This window comes from Bidens hawaiensis, unplaced genomic scaffold (genome assembly GCF_021521415.1).
Source record: "Bidens hawaiensis isolate Kalapana, Puna unplaced genomic scaffold, B.hawaiensis_p1.1 tig00002338_1, whole genome shotgun sequence".
NCBI lineage: Eukaryota > Viridiplantae > Streptophyta > Magnoliopsida > Asterales > Asteraceae > Bidens > Bidens hawaiensis.
Window position 1 is genome coordinate 2,640,782 of NW_027491126.1, and position 19,468 is coordinate 2,660,249.

A 19,468-nucleotide genomic window follows, 5' to 3' on the forward strand; every position below is an offset into this window, starting at 1 on the left:
ACCCCACAACTCATCACAAAGCTAGAATGATAAGACATGCTAGCCACCTCAAAGCCAACATTAAAGACATTTTGAACATGACGAACTTTTAAGTGTAAAATTACAACTCAAAGCTAGTTGCTTGTTAGGTTTGTCTTAAAATAAGTCATGATTTATTTATTATACATTGTGTTACTATAGTCTATAAACACTAACCGTTACATTCTCAATAATTTGAGCTAAAGTTTTACGAACCCTGCACTAACAATAACAATTTAATAATAAATATTCATTAATTAACAATCTAATTGTATCATATTTATATGATATTTACTATTTACGTTCTCATTAGACATATTTTTAGTGTTATATGTTTACATACTAGACCGGCACATTACTAACTAATAACCTCTTAATAATTCTATTAAGAGGCCACAATTGAATCGGTCAGCATTAGATGTGTTTGGTTTACTAGAATGAAACATCTGAATCAGTCAGCAAACATTTTGCATTTACTTTAAAATGATATTGAATGAAAATTTTACCCATTTGTCTCTTCACATGTGTTCGTTACCCTAGATCTGCCATCTGCGCACCACCTCCTTGACCCCTCACCGCCATATCGGCGTACTCAACACTTATTGGTTAAAAATCTCTTAACCATTCAACGCTCTTACTGGTTCAAGCGTTCAGCACATACTTATTCAGAGGTTGCCAAAAAAAAAAGAAAACCGCTAAAGTCTAAATAAAATAATATGACTCAGGTTTAATAGATCCATTCAGTTTGACCCTAACTTTGTAATTGTGTTTGGTCTTTGTGTGTAGCGTGAAGTTAGTCCCTTATTTAATGTAGTTTTTTTTAACGGCCAACTAAGTAACGCCGGGTACCTCGTATGCGGCCCTCATTGGCTAAAGGTAGCCCGAGCCGGCCACTACTCCGGACGGACGGAGCCCCTAGCGGTCCACCTGTTGAGGGATTCACTGGATAAAACCTGACCCCCACGCTCGCCAAACGGCACGACAGCGAGGAGCCGGTAAAACCGGGTGAGATCAGGACTCGAACCCTGGCAAGCCAGGGTCATCCCTCATATCTCTCATATAAGTTGGTGGTAGTGAGGTTTGATCCCCCTACCTCTCACTTGTAAAGTGAATGCTCGTTATAGTTTAATAATTGAAGATCGAATTGTGAGAAATTTAGTTGATATTGAAGCAACTGTTAATAAAACTGGTGAGATTATAACTTTATTAAATATTATTATATATTCCAAACTAGAAAATGCCCATTCGAATTAATAGTTAATACTAGCGTTATTTAGCGTAGTGATTAGGTCTCATATAGTCATAAGGGTACCCTACAATCCACGTTATCTGACTTTTGAGATCCGAATTATTTTCTAAAATGCGAAACAAGTAGAAACCACTTTTCCTATGGTTACCATTAATTTATCATAAGATAAAATAAGTATATTTTCTTTTATTTAAGTGTCATTAGGCATTTATATTAAACATGTACATGTTTTATCTCACAAAATAATAATTAAATTGATTTTTGGGGCGTGTGTTTACCGTTAAAAACAATGTATTTTTTTTTAATATATATTTGTTTTTCATTTTTCTTTTAAGTCTCATCCTTTTTCTTCTATATATAAAATTAAAATACTTTTCTATGAAAGGAGAAGATAAGCATGTAATAAATAATTTTATGATGAAGAGGATTAAATTAGAAAGATTTAATAAGTGCTAATATAAAATTATCAATGTTAATATCTCAAATTGTGAAGATATGGTTTATACTCATAAGGCTTAAATTCTTTTTGTTGATTGTTTCATTGAAGACACAAACGTATATTAATTTATGTAATATATTCGAGTCTTAGAGTTTATTCTTTTTTCCCTTCTATCTCTTTATGTGATTACCGCACCTAGATCTTGTTTGATCGACGTCCTACTTTTCCATCGTCCCCTTTGTGTTACGGGGTTCTTATTATACTATAAAATAGACAGTTATGCATCATTGCATCATATACCAAATAGATTAAGTTCATTTATTATGCCTATATGTTACATATATTGATTTTTTGGCAACTCATTTTCTATATATTGATAGCACGGTCCATTTGCATTATTGGTGTAGTCCTTAATAGGATGGTGGGTTGAAAAGCAACTTATTGACCACGTGGTAGTTGGCTCTTGCATTTGCGTTAAGAAACCGGTAGTTGTATATATTTCTTTTGCCTAATCAATTATTTTTTTTACTTCGCAAAAAGGTTTATCTTTGACCAGAGTATTTGTGTGTATATATATATATATATATATATATATATATATATATATATATATATATATATGGTGAGGTTATATTAAGAAGTAGAGTGTGTCTAAGAAGTGTAAGAAGTAATCTGATGCGTTAGATATGTTGATCTGATGACGAATATAGAAAGTGTGTTTATTGTGCGGCGTGTTTTATTTTAGTTGCGACGTGTTTATTATCCGGTGTGTTTTATTAGATCTAATGGTGAAAACACACTTTCTACACTTTTTATGAAAAATCTAATTCTTATTATAATATTGCTCTATACATACATTCGTAACATACACACACATATGGGTGTGTCTAACTTGTACTTCAAGTACATTTAGAACTACATAAATACTTGTAAGTGATACAGATAAAAGAGAGAAAATGTGGACTATGTTGTTATATAATACAATAGTTGTAGTGTAGTTAAAATAACATGTATGCGTGTTTTATCTGATTTGTTAAAACTAATTTCTTATAAGCTATCCTCCGTATGTGTAGATATAGGCCGAGCTAGAGCCTAGAGGTGTATAACTTATGAGGTTCAGTGCACCAAGTTTGATATAATTAAGGAACATAACAAAAGTATTAGTAGATTAAAATTATTTATAGTATATTATCATTAGTAACAAAATTTGGATAGATATGCACATTATCTTGATATATTGACAAATGTTGTTCACACTTGTGATTCCTAATATTGGAATGGCCTTAAGCTCTACGAAGATTACACTTGTTTTTTTCCTAAATTTGAAGGGACAAGTGACAAACAATCAAAACGCGAGTATTTTGGCCTAACTTTTTACGAATCAATTGTTTTGGTACGTTTGTTACAATTAAAAAGAAAATCGTCTAACGTATTTTTAATGCATAAAACCTCTTGAAATCACGGATCCTGAAAAATCAGATCATTGGTAAAAACTAAAAAGATAATCTTTATGATACACTAGATATTATAAAAAGTTCAAAACGTTTAAAAAGAAGAGTTTCATATCAAACCAACCAGACTTGTTTCGAGTCTTACAAAAACAGCCGGTATAAGTTCCACATCCGTATTCATACGGCCCAAATAACCTATTTTTACTATCTCTACACAAAAACGAACCTAACTTACATTTTTACCCTATAAACATCGCAATTGGTCGGCACCGAAAAACTAGAGCACCAAATGTTTAGATCATAAAAGTCTTAAGACTAAACACATGACCAAGATAACCTTGGTTACTTGGCATAGAACAAAGCTTTTATTTAATGACAAACAGAAAGACAATCTTTTAACATTTGTCTAAAAAACAAGATACATGTGCATAAAACAAACTAGAACACAGTAGCAGCCAATGTTTCCAAAGGCCAAAAAAACTACAAAATCTAGGCTTGCATTATCCAACATAAAATTACCTAAACGCCCCTTTTCAAGTCAACGCATCGATTTGCGACTGAAGAATGTTGATCATCGCCTTTGCACGCATCACTTCAATCTTCAAAGTCTCTTTCTCCATTGAAACATTAAGGATCTCACTTTCCAAGTTGTTTATAAACTTTAAATATCCAGGTGGCACGGATTTTTCAAGTGTTGAGGCATGGAACGAGGGTTGACTTGCTGACGGTTGACTTTTATTAGTGTCAAGAGACTGCAGCAGAGGGAACTCCATGAGTGCACTTGGATCTTGACTCGTGGTCGAGTCTTCTGAACTGTTTCTGTTGCTGCCGTTGGTGTTCGGGTCAACTTCCTGTTTTGACTTTTTCTTGTCGAAAAGCGAGATGGTTTCTAGCTCGGGCCCATGATCTACAACACAATCTTCAGACCTTTCTCGTTTACAGACAAATGGGATCGTTTGTGGTTCCACCATAGGCTCGCTTCTTAAAGGGATCACGTCGGCTGCAGTTTCCTGTGAACACGAGTTCAGTAACACAAGTACACAAGCCCATTATCGCAATTTGCAAACATATACACATATTTGCTTCATAACTTGATTGAATACATATCATTTGCAAAACCAATGATGAACAACCGTTCCATCAAATTTGGTTAATTTGAATGTGCAAGGGTATTTTGGTCATTTGCCTAATAGTCAATGATGAATTTAATAATATGTGTGTTACTGTGTTAAACTTTGCAATTCTTTCAGGATATATACATATCATATATTACATCTACATATATGTAATATGATGCATTACATATATGTGATCTTGCTAACTACAATTTTTTAGTTTTGGCAAAGAATAATAACATATAACAAAATGAAAAAATAAAATAAATTATTGTTTAAATGGAGTTTTCTCGAGTTCTCTACGGATCATATATGTGTGTGTGTGTGTGTGGGCGAAGGATACGTAGATATATAACTACAAATATGAATACAAGATAATACCCGCACATTGTCGTTTCCTTGAGCCTGAGTCAACTCATCACCAGGAGTCATATCATCCTCTCTCTCACCACCAGGAACCAAAAGGGTTACATCGTCTTCCCATTCTTCCTCTAGAAATGGTGCATAACGGTCACCATTAGGCGGCCCTAAACCGCTCTTCTGAAATATCCGGCATAGCACAAACGTATCCTTTTTCCATTCACAAAACAACACAAATAACTTCCATTTCATGATTCATCTTTCCAAGCAAATAATAATAATATCACCACATATGTATCTAACTACAATAATAATAATAATAATTAGTGATCCAGATTATAATGTTCCAACCTGAGAAATGCCAGCTCTCACCAACTCCTGATCCGCAAGTCTGTATTCATGCATCACCCAAATCGTTCGCTTGCCATCTAGGGCCCGGCCACTATGAAACACTAATGTTTTCTTCATTCCTATTGTTTCAGACTTATGGCGAACGCACCGGTCTTTTCCGGTTGCTTTCCAGTATCCACTACCAGTAGCACGGTTCAAACGAGAACCATTGCAATACTTCCTATCTACAGGGCTAAAGAAGTACCATTCAAGGTCTCTCGTTTTCAGGCTTGAATGATCTAACAATCCATGAATGAAAAAATGTAAGAAATCTTATCTTAAATATTGAATTCACCCTAAAATAAAAGCAAAATGAAAACTTTTGGATGACGTAAGTGAAATTCGTGTGTGAGATTATCTTCCTAAAGAACGAATAGTAGAATGCAAATTCTATGAACCAACACAAACGGAAGAAACCGAACCGAACAAAACCGACGGTCTGGTTTTATGTTTTGTAAAATCGAACTTACGGTTCAGTTTTGGTTTTGCATCTAATAAAAACTGAAAAAACCGGACCAAACCGAATTTGTAGATTTTTAATTTCTTATTTAAAGTAACTTATAAAATTTAACAAATATGTAAGTCAAATATTTTAGCCCAAATGTATAATAATCAGTGACTTACTTATTAACAAAATGATTTAAGGTCACATTCATTGTTTTGTAGGTCAAATTTTTTCACAACCCCAAAATTTCGAATTCAAATGGCAAAACCGTAAAACCATAACCAAAACCGAACGGTTTTCAATTGTTTGGTTTTAGCCGCCCAAAAGTCCAAAACCGACCCAAACCAAACCGTGCACACCCCTAATTCGTGGAAATTTGAGTAAGAACAACAGAACAAGGTAAATTCGTGGTTGTTCCTAACGCAATTTCATCTTCAATGCAGAAGTTGTTCTTAGGGATCAATTATTTTCAAGACTATTAATGTATCATCGCACACTTAAAATCCAAATTAGCAACTAGCAATTGAGAAAACTTTGATGATCTACGCAAATCGCTAGCGCAAACGCTGCGAAACACGTATAACATAAGAAATCAAAATTGTAACACACGTATGCGTGGATCTATAAGGGGTTTCCCCTCTTATGAACCTAGTGTTTTCACGGTAGGCCAGGTTGCGCTACAAGCCACTTCATTCAAAGTAACCAAACACGAAAAAACGTGCCTTAACACATGTTTACACCATATGCAGTTGATATGACCCCAAAATCTATCAATATCAACATAGTTCTTAAAAAAACTTTATTTCGATATTCAAAACGAGCTAGCGGCACAACTTGTTGTCAGTTTGCTTACACTACTCTTCAATTAACTATATAATAATGCTTATAATGTATATGTAACAAAATGACTAATCTAACCAAAATATCAAAATTACCTGCAAGCTCCCAAGGCTCAGATTTATAAACATCAACTTCCGAAACAGCTTCGAACCGAAACGGCTGCCCACACACCTTCCGCCTCAAATAATACCTTACAAGTTCCTCATCCGTCGGGTGAAACCTGAACCCAGGTGCTAATGACGTCACAGGTATCATTAATTCATAACTCATTTTGCATCAAATAATTAATGTGTCTGGGTCACACTCTTTTTTTTTCTTTCTGTTAAGAAGAAAACAAAATGATTGACGAAATAATAATAATAATAATAATAATAATCAGGAGATTGTAAGTGAAGCAAGTGAGATGAATGGATGCTTGTTTCACACGGAAATCGAACACACAAAGTGGCTGCTTGCTTTGGGGATTTTGAGTTCAGTTTTGATGGATGGGTTTTGTTTTGTTTTGTTTTGTAGAGTTGATATTGTTGAAGTGAATGTGCTTTCGGGTTTATCGGTTGTATGTTGTGAATTAAGACATGTAACATCATCTGTACTCTGGAAATGGAGGTTTGTAGATATTTTGTGACTTTGTGTCATGTTGTGTTTTTTATTCTAGGTTGTTGGAAAATTATGGTTGCTTTTGTTTTTGTGTTGAAAATGATTTAGTTATTAATAATAATTTGATATTTTTAATATTAATAATAATCGTGTACCAACTTGTAAAGATATATTCTCTCTAATCAAATGTATTTAGTATTATCTCATTAATTATTTATTACATGTCAACTTTATCGGTTTAAAGTGTTTTAGTTCAGTTATTAAGTAATCTGATAGTATGGTTTATGCTGGTATACCATCACCGGCTGTAGTATTTTAGGTTTTTTTTTTTTAAGTTCGGGTCTTTTTACTATCAAATTTGAGTTATTTTTTTTATCATATTTTCACGATGACACAATGTTTTGGTATTCGAATGTTTACTGAAAAGACTATTTATCAAGTGGTGCATCGAAAATGTTTTTATTTGAATTGGATGATTGCTTAAAAAGATTATGAGATGCCATTTGTTTTTGAAAATTTAGTATCAAAATTGGCTGTTAAACAATATGAAATTAATGGATTATTGCAATTAAATAAAAGAATTATGTTTAATTTAATTTAATATTATGATTAAGGAAACAACGTGTATTAGAGCTTGCTTAAACTTGTTTAAAGAATTGATGATTAAAAATAGTAGCATTTTGGAGTACAAGTAAAGCAAACCTATTGCCCATCGTTCAAGAAACCTCTTGATGTTAATACCAAGGCCCATCCATCATAACTTATCCAAGCTTCAATATCTGGATTTAGTCAACTAATTATATTTATTTAATTTAAAATTTCAAAAAGCTACTTGTGGTATTAGTTATTTTAAACAACAACTCACAAACCTATCTAATCTATTTTTCATTTAAGAAAGTACTACACAAATTTAAATCCAGTGTACGCTATGAATCTATGTTTTCATAATCAGATCAGTTTTCGAATTTACTACTTATGATTAATTGGTCTGATCGATATTAAACAAAATCTTAAATGTGTAACAAACAAAATATGGAGTCTAAAATAATAAATAAACCAATAAAAAGGCTTTTTTAAATAAAACTTTAAAACTTGATTTAACTACCAATTCATTTCAGCCAGACAAGCCGAATGAAGTGGTTTAAGATTAATTAAACCAAACCAAACGAAACATGCATGTAATTTTACTAACTGATTGATTTGATTCGCTTATTAAAACGGTACCATGAAGTGATGGATTCAATTAAGGTGCTGTTTGTTTTTCAGAGGTAAAATGTCAGAAGACTGCGAAACCACATCTGCCAACATCTGTAGCAGAAGAGGTGGACCAAAACTCTGCAGTCTGTAACAAGAAGATTGTTTGTTTTTTAACATCTGCAGACTGCTAAAATAAGCTGATAATAATAATTTCTCTTTTGTTAGCAAATTAGCAATGGCATGAGTGAAACATACATATTAATTGATCAACAACATTATTAAACAACTTCAATATGAATCAAAAGAATAACAAATCAATACATAAACTATAAATCAATTAATAAGTATTCAATCTCCATCAGGTACTGTGTTCCGGTAAGTCAACGAAGAAGAAGATGACGTTGACTTATTCCAATTCAGCACTGGAAGAAACAATTATTATTATTATTATTATTATTATTATTATTATTATTATTATTATTATTATTATATGTTTCTATTTGGTCCTTACTGTATGAATACAGTCGGAATGCACCAGAGGAGGTAGAAAGGCGGCGGCAGGGTTGCAGCGTTGGGGCGGCGGCGCTGAAGCAGTGGAGCGACGGGGTTGCAGCGGTGGGGGAGTAGGGCGGCAGTGGAGCGACGGGGTTCGGTGGGGGAGTTGGGCGGCAGTGGAGAGAGGAGGGGATTAGGGTTTGGGAGTTCTGATGGAATAAGAAGAATGATGGAAAGAAATTGGGTTAGAAGAGGTGAGAAGTAGCAATACCAACACTTCTTGGAGAAGAGGGCGCGCAGACGTTTTTTAATGAAACGTCTTCAAAAAACAAACACACTGCAGAGCCCAACGTCTGTGCGCCCTCTTCTCAGTGCAGACAAAAGAGGTGGAGAAGTGCTTCTGAGGAAAAACAAACAGCACCTAAGAGTTCTGTTAATGAAACCTCATACGTCGCTTAAAATCTTAAATGGCCTTTTCGACCAAAATGTACAAAGTCGGAAGACAAGTACTAAATCGTCCATTCCCTTTCCACTTTTTACTTTTCTAAATTCACATTGAAATATAGTATAGATATCTTGTTGTTTCTAAACTGTTATAATAAAAGTTAACATCGTAACACTTGTATATACATTTTAAAGTTTCTCAAGTCTACCTATATTATTATTATTATTATTAGTGTTAATATTATTTCTTTATCATCATTATGATAATTAAATATTCAAATTTTATTATTAACAAATTAAGAAACCAAGAGTCTAATTTGGGCTCAAGAAAACATACTAATCCCCAAGTTAACCAATTATCAAGTTTTGGTCCCTCCTAAACTTGTTGTATTGTTAATTTGTTATTATTGCATAAACTTATTGAATAAGATTGGTTATATAAAAACAACTTTTACATAAATATATTCAAACTTTACGAGCTGAGCTATAGTTAAGATTGTTGTATCTTAAATACTCTTTTGAGCCATGGTCGATTATGTCGTAAGAAGGGTCACTGAGTTAGATGTTAGAGAGCCAAGCTCAAGCTAACTTTATCAAAATCTATATCTCCATAGATTATAGTGCTTTGTATCATTTAGTCCCTTTTTTCTAGTTTCGTAGCATTTAACTTTGTATATTTTTAAAGAATTTTTTTTTGAACTGTAACCTTTTATAAACAAAGCGACAACAGCCGCACCGCACCCATCACAACCCGGAGGGAGCAGCCCACCGAACAACAAACTACATGAACTTAAACATACACCAATTCTCCCACTCTATGTTTTTACAATTAGATCGATTTTTAAACCAAAGAAAACCTAAAGATTATCTCTTATAATCTCTTCAATCTTCACTTCTTTACCACCATGCATTTTGTCATTTCTCGCTTTCCATAATCTCCAACAAACTATTATAATTATACCGTGAAAAACCTCATTCTCACCCTTTTTTTAAATTTGAGGCATTTTAATCAAATATAGGTTTGTAGTTTTATTAGTTTTGGAAAATATTTGTACAACACAATAATTTAATGGCATATTGGCAATTACTTGAAAATATGAAATTATGACTAGGCCCAATTTAGGCCCATTTGTAAAACCAATTTAGGCACTGCTTTTTGAAAACTAATTTCACCCGACCGGCGGATACCCTATTTTATAGAAAAGATTGCACTAGGCCCAAACTAAATTTAAATAAACAAAAGTAGTATAAAATACAACGCCTATAAGACAAATTCTTCTCGTTTTTTACTTTGTTTCCTCCGAAGCCAATGTTCGTTTTCATGTTACACTATGAAATTCTCACCATATCTCCCTTTTTTTGTCCTATTATCACACAACCAATCGAATATATGATTGTCGATTATACACCTTTCTTAGTTCAAAAATCAAAGCATAGACCGCCTATGATATGGCTCTCTTCGGCCATCATTTCTGGCTCATAATTTTAGTTAGTGTTACGACACCATTGCACGTGTTGGTAAATGCCGATGATATTTTTCTTGAGTGGCAAGTAAATACTGATACAACAATTAAACCAGTTTCAGCTGATCAACCGGTATGATGAATTGTCTGTTTCTTTTTTATGGGAGTTAAATAAGATGTTCATTTATTTTTTCATTTACTTATTATTGATAGGTCATAACGATAAATGGGATGTTTCCTGGCCCGTTGATTAATGCAACTACCAATGACATTATACATGTTAACGTCTTCAATAACATGGATGAACCTCTTTTGATCACATGGTAGCCTTTCTCGATATACAACGTTAAAATTCATTTATTTTCCTTGTTTCGACAAATGTATTTCAAATGTTATGATTGTTTCTTTTAAATAATAAGTATAATTAGTCCAAGGCCGTGTAATGATTGGGCCTACCTTCTATGGGCTTGTAGAAAGGGAGTCCATCGGGCCTTATTGTGACCATATTGGCCCGATGAAGGCATTTCGGGTCAGCTCGATTAATGAAATGGGTTGTGATCAATATTTCAGGAATGGCATACAACAAAGGCTAAACTCATGGCAAGATGGAGTGTCGGGTACTAACTGTCCGATCCAGCCCGGTTTGAATTGGACTTATGTGTTCACTCTAAAAGATCAAATTGGCACTTTCTCTTATTTCCCTTCAATCAACTTCCACAAGGCTGGTGGAGCCTTTGGCCCGATTCGAGTCAACAATCGAGTAGTCATTCCGATTCCATTTCCTAAACCACGTGGCGAGTTCGATCTTCTTATTGGAGATTGGTACAATGAGAGTTTTAAGGTAAAATCACAAACACTATATTCTCTCCATCATTTTTATTTATTTATTTTTATTAAATTCTCAGGACGTCCGTTCGTCTTTGAAAAAGTCAAATCTTGACCTTCTTCCGAAGTCAATGCTTTTGAACGGACGTAGCCGTTACCCACAAACAAATCAGACAATTGTTGTTGAAGAAGGTAATGTATTTATGTTGTTCTCGTAGTTCTCTACTTAAACCTAGTACTATATTTAACAATGGTAACGCAATATTGGTATTAGAAATAACTATCTATTATTAAATTGTTTATAGATGAAACATATTTAATAAGGATATCAAACGTTGGAACACAATGGAGTATCAATTTCAGGATTCAAAACCATCAAATGCTACTAGTTGAGACAGAAGGGTCATACACAAACCAAATAATGTTAGATTCGCTTGACATACATGTCGGTCAGTCTTACTCGGTTTTAGTAACAACAAACCAACCCAAGGCCGACTATTATATCGTGGCAAGCCCTAAAATGGTTAACACGTCTGAATCTAGCAACCTCATTGGTGTTGGGGTGTTACATTATGAAGCCTCAACCACACCTGTCCAAGGCCCATTACCAGCCGGTCCCGACCCATTTGACGTTGTCTTTTCGCTTACTCAAGCTAGGTCAATCAGGTAAAACGCCTTCGATGTAAATTGTCCATAATACCCTTTTGAGCACACTTACAAATTTAATGTACATTAGGTGGAACTTGACCGCGGGGGCAGCAAGACCAAACCCACAAGGAACATTTAACGTGACGAATGTCACATTATCTCAAACATTTATTCTCCAAGGGTCGTTAGCTGAAATCAGTCGCTCCATTCGTTGTTATACTGTTAACAATGTATCGTGTTCCCAACACTGCTTTGAAACTAGCTGACTACTATAATAATGGCACGGGCACTTATCAACTCGATGCATACTCCGCTAATTCATCTAATCCCGTTGCTACTGATGGTACTTTTGTTATCTCCGGGCCTCATGATGGATGGCTTGAGATTGTGTTTGTGAACAACTTACAAGTTATCGATACTTGGCATTTGGACGGTTTTGGATTCTACATTGTAGGGTAAGAATATTTACCTGTCCGTTTATCCTTTTTTTTGTCCTTGAACAACTAATTTTTTTCCACCTTTCACCATATGTCTCAAATGAGACTAGAAACCACAATCTACCGTATGGTTGTAAGACATACACCTTTACCACTAGACCAGACTTGCACGTTTTGTCAAGCTTAAGCTCACATCTAACTCTTATATGGATTATAGGTTTGGTTATGGAGAATGGACTCCTGATATGCGATCAATTTATAATCTACAGGATCCTGTGGTTCGATCAACGGTTCAAGTTTACCCGACGGGCTGGACCGCAATCTATGTGTATCTAGACAACCTGGGAATGTGGAACTTACGTTCACAAGTGTTGAAACATTGGTACTTAGGCCAAGAGCTTTATATCCGGGTCTATGACCCTGACCCGAATCCTGCTAAAGAACGCCAACCCCCATCCAACCTTTTATATTGTGGTTTGTATATATATATATATATATATACATATTCCATTTTTTTCATTTTTTCCTTTAAAATTTTATTTTATTAATGAAAATATTCATCAATCATATTTGTGCTTTCAGGATCGGTCATTCCTCCACCAGGACCACCAAACCCGACACCGGTGCCACCAACTCCGACGTCTCATGCAACACGATTGATAAACGGGTAATCTTAATTCGTCTTGTTACCGTTTTGTTTATAACATATATTGTCTTATGTTTTTTTTTTCTAACACATGTTTTTGTTTTTATTATGTGGTTGTAGGTTTTATATTATCTTCTTCGTCTTAGCATGTGTACTTATGTGAGTACGTACGATTATCAATATGGGTTTAAGCCTTTAAGGTTAAACACAAATATGCATAGTGTTAGAATTTGTTGAATCATTCTTTTGACAAATATTTAATTTGAGCAATAATTTTGATTTATTTTTGTTTATGATCTTGATGAGTTGGTTTGTAAGACGACTTGTGAAGAAATAATTTGATCACTTACATCATGCATCATGATATTTCCGTACACATATATATTATAGTTTAAATTCAAGAATAAAAAAATATCAAAACTTTGACTCTGGAATGATTTAATCCAATGATTTTGTTTAAATGCTTTTGAGTGTTTTTATCATGTAACTAAGAGCATTCCCATCCAACCCATTATCTTCTTTTTTTTTTAACGACCAACTAAGTAACGCCGGGTACTTCGTACGTGGCCCTCATTGGCTAAAGATAGCCCGAGCCGGCCACTAGTTCGGACGAACGGAGCTCCTAGCGGTCCACCTATTGAGGGATTCACCGGATAAAACCCGACCCCCCACGCCCGCCAAATGGCACGACAACGAGGGGCCGGTAAAACCGGGTGAGATCAAGACTCGAACCCTGGCAAGCCAGAGTCATCCCTCATATCTCCCATATAAATTGGTGATAGTGAGATTTGAACCCCTACCTCTCACTTGTAAAGTGCGTGCTCTACAATTGAGCCACAACCAATTTATCCAACCCACTATCCATAAATCCAAAATTACACTAAAACACACTATATTTTCTTTCTCTTTTTCAATTATATAATAATTTTTTATACATTTATCATTATCAATTATTTCCTTCATTCACAACCATTTTCAAAATATATTAAAAAATTATAGGGGGTGAACATTAGCTTTTCAAATATACAGAAAAATCACTACGTATTCTAAAATATAAAAACTTTTCACTCACAACACCCTAAATCACTCTCTAAATTATGAAAACACTCTCTCAATAATACGAGGGGTTAGATGAGAATGCTCTAAGACCAAGGATTATGAGCGTTAACCCATTGCTACATCACCATTCTTGGTGTTCAGTTCTCACACCACACATGAAGTAGTGGGGGGGGGGGGGGGTGCCAAAGTAGAAGATGCACCCCTAGACGCCAGTGTAGTAACTATATGAAGGGCTTAAATGGTGAGACCAACTATAAATTCAGTTAAAATACCTCACTCAGTTTTATTAAGAAAATTAAAAAATAATTATTTTTTTCATTAAACTATTGCACACGTTCTATTAAAAACTTGGTTAGTTAATCCCCACTCACAAACATGAAAGTAACCCTAACATATCTAAACTCAATGGTCAAGAAGTTTGCCCTGTCATCTATTAAAATAATGATTTATAATAAAACATGCAATTTAAAATAAAAATACGAGTATATTTTAAAACAACTAGAAGATGTTAGATGCACATCATGCTGGTAGGGAATTTTAAACTTATGATTAAATGATTAACTAGTGGCTTAACATATAATGAATGCATTTAATTACTTAGAGGATTAAGTGACACCGATGTAAAATGCATATTTTAGGAGGCAAATCCCTTTTGACCTTTTGATTATGATTGTAATGCAATACCTTGCCAACCTCTCTCTCACTTACTTGAAATACAAGGAAACCAATAGCCACAAACAAGAAAAGAATTCCACTTTTCACAAACTCAAAAGCCATGATTAAAAATTAAATATTAAGCTCAACTGAAAGCACATAAATTAATGAAATTCATATCCATATCCAGTAATTTAAATTACGGAATTGAAATATGGCAACTTTCAAGTTCGATTTGATTTTAAACCGGTTTCTTATTTGGAAAAATGATTTTCGTACCTACGAACATAAAATTCGTATACGAGTGATTTTTTTTCGTTTTTTCCTTATAATTCAGTTTATTCAAATAAACTAGAATTTGGTTTTCAAATTCGGATTTACTTTCAATAAATCAAAGCTCAAATAATGGGTAGCAATGCAGCTTGTTGCTCGCTTGTTTTATGTTTTGATGTAATCAATATTTTTGAGTTTAAAATTAAACAAATAAATTCAAGAATAATCAGCAAGTTGATTAAAAAAATAGTACAAAATAAAAAAAAATAATGGGTATAAATAATCTGAAAAATTAATCATAAACTATTTCAATAAGCATCCCTTAACAACAACTTCAAGCTATCAACAATGTGCTAAATTGAATCCAAAGAATGTATACCAATTAATAAAAAACTAGAAACTTGTGGGTATGGCAACCAATTTCACACACCTTCACAAGCTTAAATGGTGTAATTAATTAAATACAAAGTATAAACAAATACTAAGAAAATATAATCTTGCACCTTTGTTTAATTAGTAATGACAATCCACCAATGTTGATAAATGAAAGGACGATTGCTGCTTGAACTTGAAATTCGATTCCTGGTGTTGTTGATCATGATTGGAGCTAGCCCGAACTGCGGTTTCAGGTGGCGCCGGAAGGTTAAGATCCAAATCCAAACACAACCCATCAATATCCCTTGTCTTTTGTTTATTATTATTATTACTATTATTATGATCATGATCATGATCATCCGTCACCACGGACGTAACATGACCGTATGGAATCAAAGATAAGGTGGTATTGGTGGCCGTAAGGCCTGTAACGGGCGTGCTGGCGGCCCAGTGTCTACGCATGTGGCCGCCCAATGCCTGTCCGGAGTTAAACTCCGCGCCACATATTGAGCATTCGTGTAGCTTGGAGGAAGATGAAGATAATCTTTTAATGTTTCCTGTTGAGGAAACCTTGTGGTTTGGTGGCTGTGGCTGTGGTGGTGATGGTTCATCTTCGTCGGGTTTCGGCTGATCTAATTCGTTAATTCTAGGTTTCTTATGACTCGCTCTATGGCCTCCGAGAGCTTGGAACGATGGGAACGTACGGGTGCATGTTTTGCATTCGTATACGTACATGCCCGTGCACCCGTTTATGGCGTCTGTGTTTGTTTGTACGAATCGTTTGCTGTTAAACTTGTAGCTGGAGAATTCATCCTTGTTATTGTTACTATTACCTGGAGGTATATAATTAATATTATGACCTTTGGAGAGAAGAATGAGGCAATTTGCGGTGTCTTCGTCTTCGGCGGTGGTCGGGATATTAGAATAAGATGATGGAGAAGAAGTTAAGGCATTATAGGAGGTGGAGGAGTGAGTGAGATTAATAATATTGGGTCTTTGACGTTTTGTGCGTTTGCCTTTGATGATGATGGGATCCTTTGGACCGCGGTCGGGCGAGGCGGTTGTGGTGGTGGTGAAGGTGGTTTGGTGTGGAAAGAGAGGTTCCATGGGTGGCTTGAATTCCACTCCAGCCCCACACCAGAAAAGAGGGAAAGAATGGAATGGAATGGAATGTGGGATTGAAGGTAGAAAAAGAGTAAAATTAATAGGTGGTGGTGAATATTTATATATGGTTGCTTGGGTGGGTGAATGTATGAGAGATATGATGGTGGAGAGAGATTGGAGGTTTATAAGTTGTCATGAGAATGAGAATGTGGATGATATATAGGAACCATGAATTAGTCAACTAATGTTCTTCTTTCTTTGGTATCGGTATTGATTTCGAAAATCAGGCTCTCGAAATTTTGAAATATCTAATATTAGTATCAAAAACTCAAAACTTGATACTTATTCGGTACCAAATCAGTACTGAATTCGGTACCGGTCCGGTACCTATACCAAAAAAATCAATTCTAGTTTGACATGATAAAAATTTAGAAATCTTTACATTCGTATAAAACGTTTGTAAGTTGGATTTTGGTAATTCAAATTATGACTTATAGACTGATAACGATCTACACTAACATATTATTGGTGTCATTAATTTAAAGCACATTTGCATAATTCTTATAGATTTATACTTAAAACAATCGATAACAAAAAAAAATGGGTTGTCTACTTAAAACAATCGATAAAAAAAAGAGTTGTGGTGACTAGACTGGTAGAAGGTTAGAAGCGAGGAAACGCCGGTTAGTGACACTTCGTCATAGATGTTGGTGTCTGATTCGGCAATTGCGAATGATATGGATTACTTCTCAAATAAAAAGTTACGATCAAACGATATCATGTATACATGATGATTACGCATAACACATGGACCATCGGATAATTATTTTTATATGTAGGTATATATAACCAGAAAAGTTTTCACATTATTGCGTGTTAGTATAGTTATGTGATACATTCCTGATGCGTAATATATTGATTGTTACAATATCACATAGTTGAGATTTAATATATATAAAACAAGAATATATTATACCAGGTCAATGCATTACTAATACAAACGAAGTTAGTCTTTAATTCATTCGAAATATGTCAACAATGATTTGTACGTAAGAAACAACGATGATTACATTTTTTTAACTAGTTTGATTAGAAGTAAGCACCACGATGATCAACAGTTTCAATCAAACTTTAAAACTACCGTAATCTTAAGTTGTATGGTTAAAGCTGAAACTTTTATTCGTAAGTGGTTTTACGATATCGAGTTTGTCTTTGTTTAATTTGCTTGTTGTTTATTGGTTATAAAAATAACTTATTTATATACATATATATACAAGTTTTTATGTAAATTTACATTGTTGTTTATTGGTTATAAAAATAACTTATTTATATACATATATACAAGTTTTTATGTAAATTTACATTGTTGTTTATTGGTTATAAAAATAACTTATTTATATACATATATACAAGTTTTTATGTAAATTTACAATTTTAAATTTATGTGATTAATTTGCTGTGAGAAGTGTGAAAAATGCAAGAAGAGACATATGTCGCTGATTTGGTCTAATCAATGGTTTATAATAATGGTGTAATAGTCATTATTTATGTTTTGTAGATATAGTTATGGAAGACTTTTCATAGTCGATCTATGTTGGAAATATAACATGTAATTGTATTTTTACTATTATTTTGTTTTTTTCAATAATGTAGTGTTTTGTAATAATGTGTAACTATATTATACGTGTTTATATAAATGTTTGTGTAAACTAAACTGATTCTCGTGGTAAATAAACGGAATGGTGGAGAATAATGGATTAGAATGAAGTGAGCGGTGGGGTTGAAGAGTTAATGTGGCGATTGATCCAGAATGTGACCCATAACGTATAGTCTTTTATGTTTCTTGTGGTTTCTGAAATAATAATATTGGTTTTAAAGTTGCACTTAACGTGTATATATATACTTAGGGACTAAAACAAAGAGACCATAAGAGTGAGTGCAAGATAGATAGATTCCAGGTTGGGTTGGAAGAAAAGCAAGGCAAACCATTACTTCACCACCACTCTCTATGTTGCTAGCCTGTTTACACGGATTTTCCGCTTCTCTTCTTTTTTTCCCTATCTTAATTAATTTCTAAATATTCATATTTATATTCTGATGTACATAAATCTTTATAATTTGTATATTCATAAAAAAATGTTTTATTTGCATATATAATTGTCAGGATGGGACATTATATAAAAAAGTTCAAACAGGGATATAAAAATAATATAATTTATGCTCTTAATTGTTATGGTAATTTGCAAATGTTTTGGAGGTAATTTTATTTTAATATTATTAATCAATGTTTTGAAAGTACCTGGTCTAACCGGTTAAACCAGAAACCATCGGTGTTTTAACTTTGGTTACGAGCTAATGGGCTAGATGAACTGACCAGTCAAGCGAACCAATGAAAAACCACATAAGTTTGCCTCTTTCTTTTGCTTGCCGACTGGTTTTTGGGATCACGCCAACCTATTAACGTATCAATATTCGAATTCACTGGTTCGATAGTTGATTGTGGTTCTAAAATATTCTAATAACAAAGTTATTACCATTAAATGAATCTATAAGATATTTTTTCTTAAACTTACACATGTAAGTTGTTGCTGTAACGGTTCTTAGTTGTTAAGGCAAAGCCAAAAAAAATTACAAATCATAATTAGATACAATACTATTTTTGGACACATAAAAAAGATATCTTAAAGATGTGTATCCTTGAGTGCAACATGGAAATTGTCACCCAAAGTAGAGTAGTAGACGAAACAACCATCATAATAACTATAAACATCATTTATTAATTACAAAAAATAACATTTAAAATATGATATTTTAATAAATAATGTAGATTATTAAATGTACAGTTAACCATCCACATTATATAAGCATTACAACTTTTTAAACAGAAGTAGTACCCTCCCACTCGACCAATAATTTGCTTGTAGCCTTCTACTTCACTAAGTAT

The 19,468-nt window shown here is 33.8% G+C and overlaps 2 protein-coding genes, 1 long non-coding RNA gene and 1 pseudogene across 4 annotated transcripts; 2 read left to right on the forward strand and 2 right to left on the reverse strand.

The window, feature by feature from the left end:
• Positions 1-3,357: 3,357 nt before the first annotated feature.
• Positions 3,358-6,577, reverse strand: LOC143618704 (NAC domain containing protein 50-like). The gene is made up of 4 exons (XM_077090808.1): positions 6,403-6,577; positions 4,984-5,261; positions 4,654-4,842; positions 3,358-4,167 (listed from the first exon to the last, which is right to left on the reverse strand). Exons 1-4 carry the CDS (start codon positions 6,575-6,577, stop codon positions 3,691-3,693), a joined length of 1,119 nt encoding a protein of 372 aa, XP_076946923.1. The 3' UTR covers positions 3,358-3,690.
• A 3,718-nt stretch (positions 6,578-10,295) lies between these two features.
• LOC143618705 (monocopper oxidase-like protein SKS1) lies at positions 10,296-12,435 on the forward strand (annotated as a pseudogene). Its single transcript, XR_013151067.1, has 6 exons — positions 10,296-10,636; positions 10,717-10,826; positions 11,074-11,344; positions 11,409-11,520; positions 11,634-11,994; positions 12,065-12,435. The product of XR_013151067.1 is annotated as a monocopper oxidase-like protein SKS1 (transcript).
• Positions 12,436-12,725: 290 nt separating this feature from the next.
• On the forward strand, positions 12,726-13,278 carry LOC143618587 (uncharacterized). The gene is made up of 3 exons (XR_013151047.1): positions 12,726-12,887; positions 12,996-13,080; positions 13,180-13,278. It is a non-coding gene; the product is annotated as an uncharacterized LOC143618587 (long non-coding RNA).
• Positions 13,279-15,558: 2,280 nt separating this feature from the next.
• LOC143618706 (zinc finger protein ZAT5-like) lies at positions 15,559-16,773 on the reverse strand. Its single transcript, XM_077090809.1, has one exon. It carries the CDS (start codon positions 16,525-16,527, stop codon positions 15,559-15,561), a length of 969 nt encoding a protein of 322 aa, XP_076946924.1. The 5' UTR covers positions 16,528-16,773.
• Positions 16,774-19,468: the final 2,695 nt, after the last annotated feature.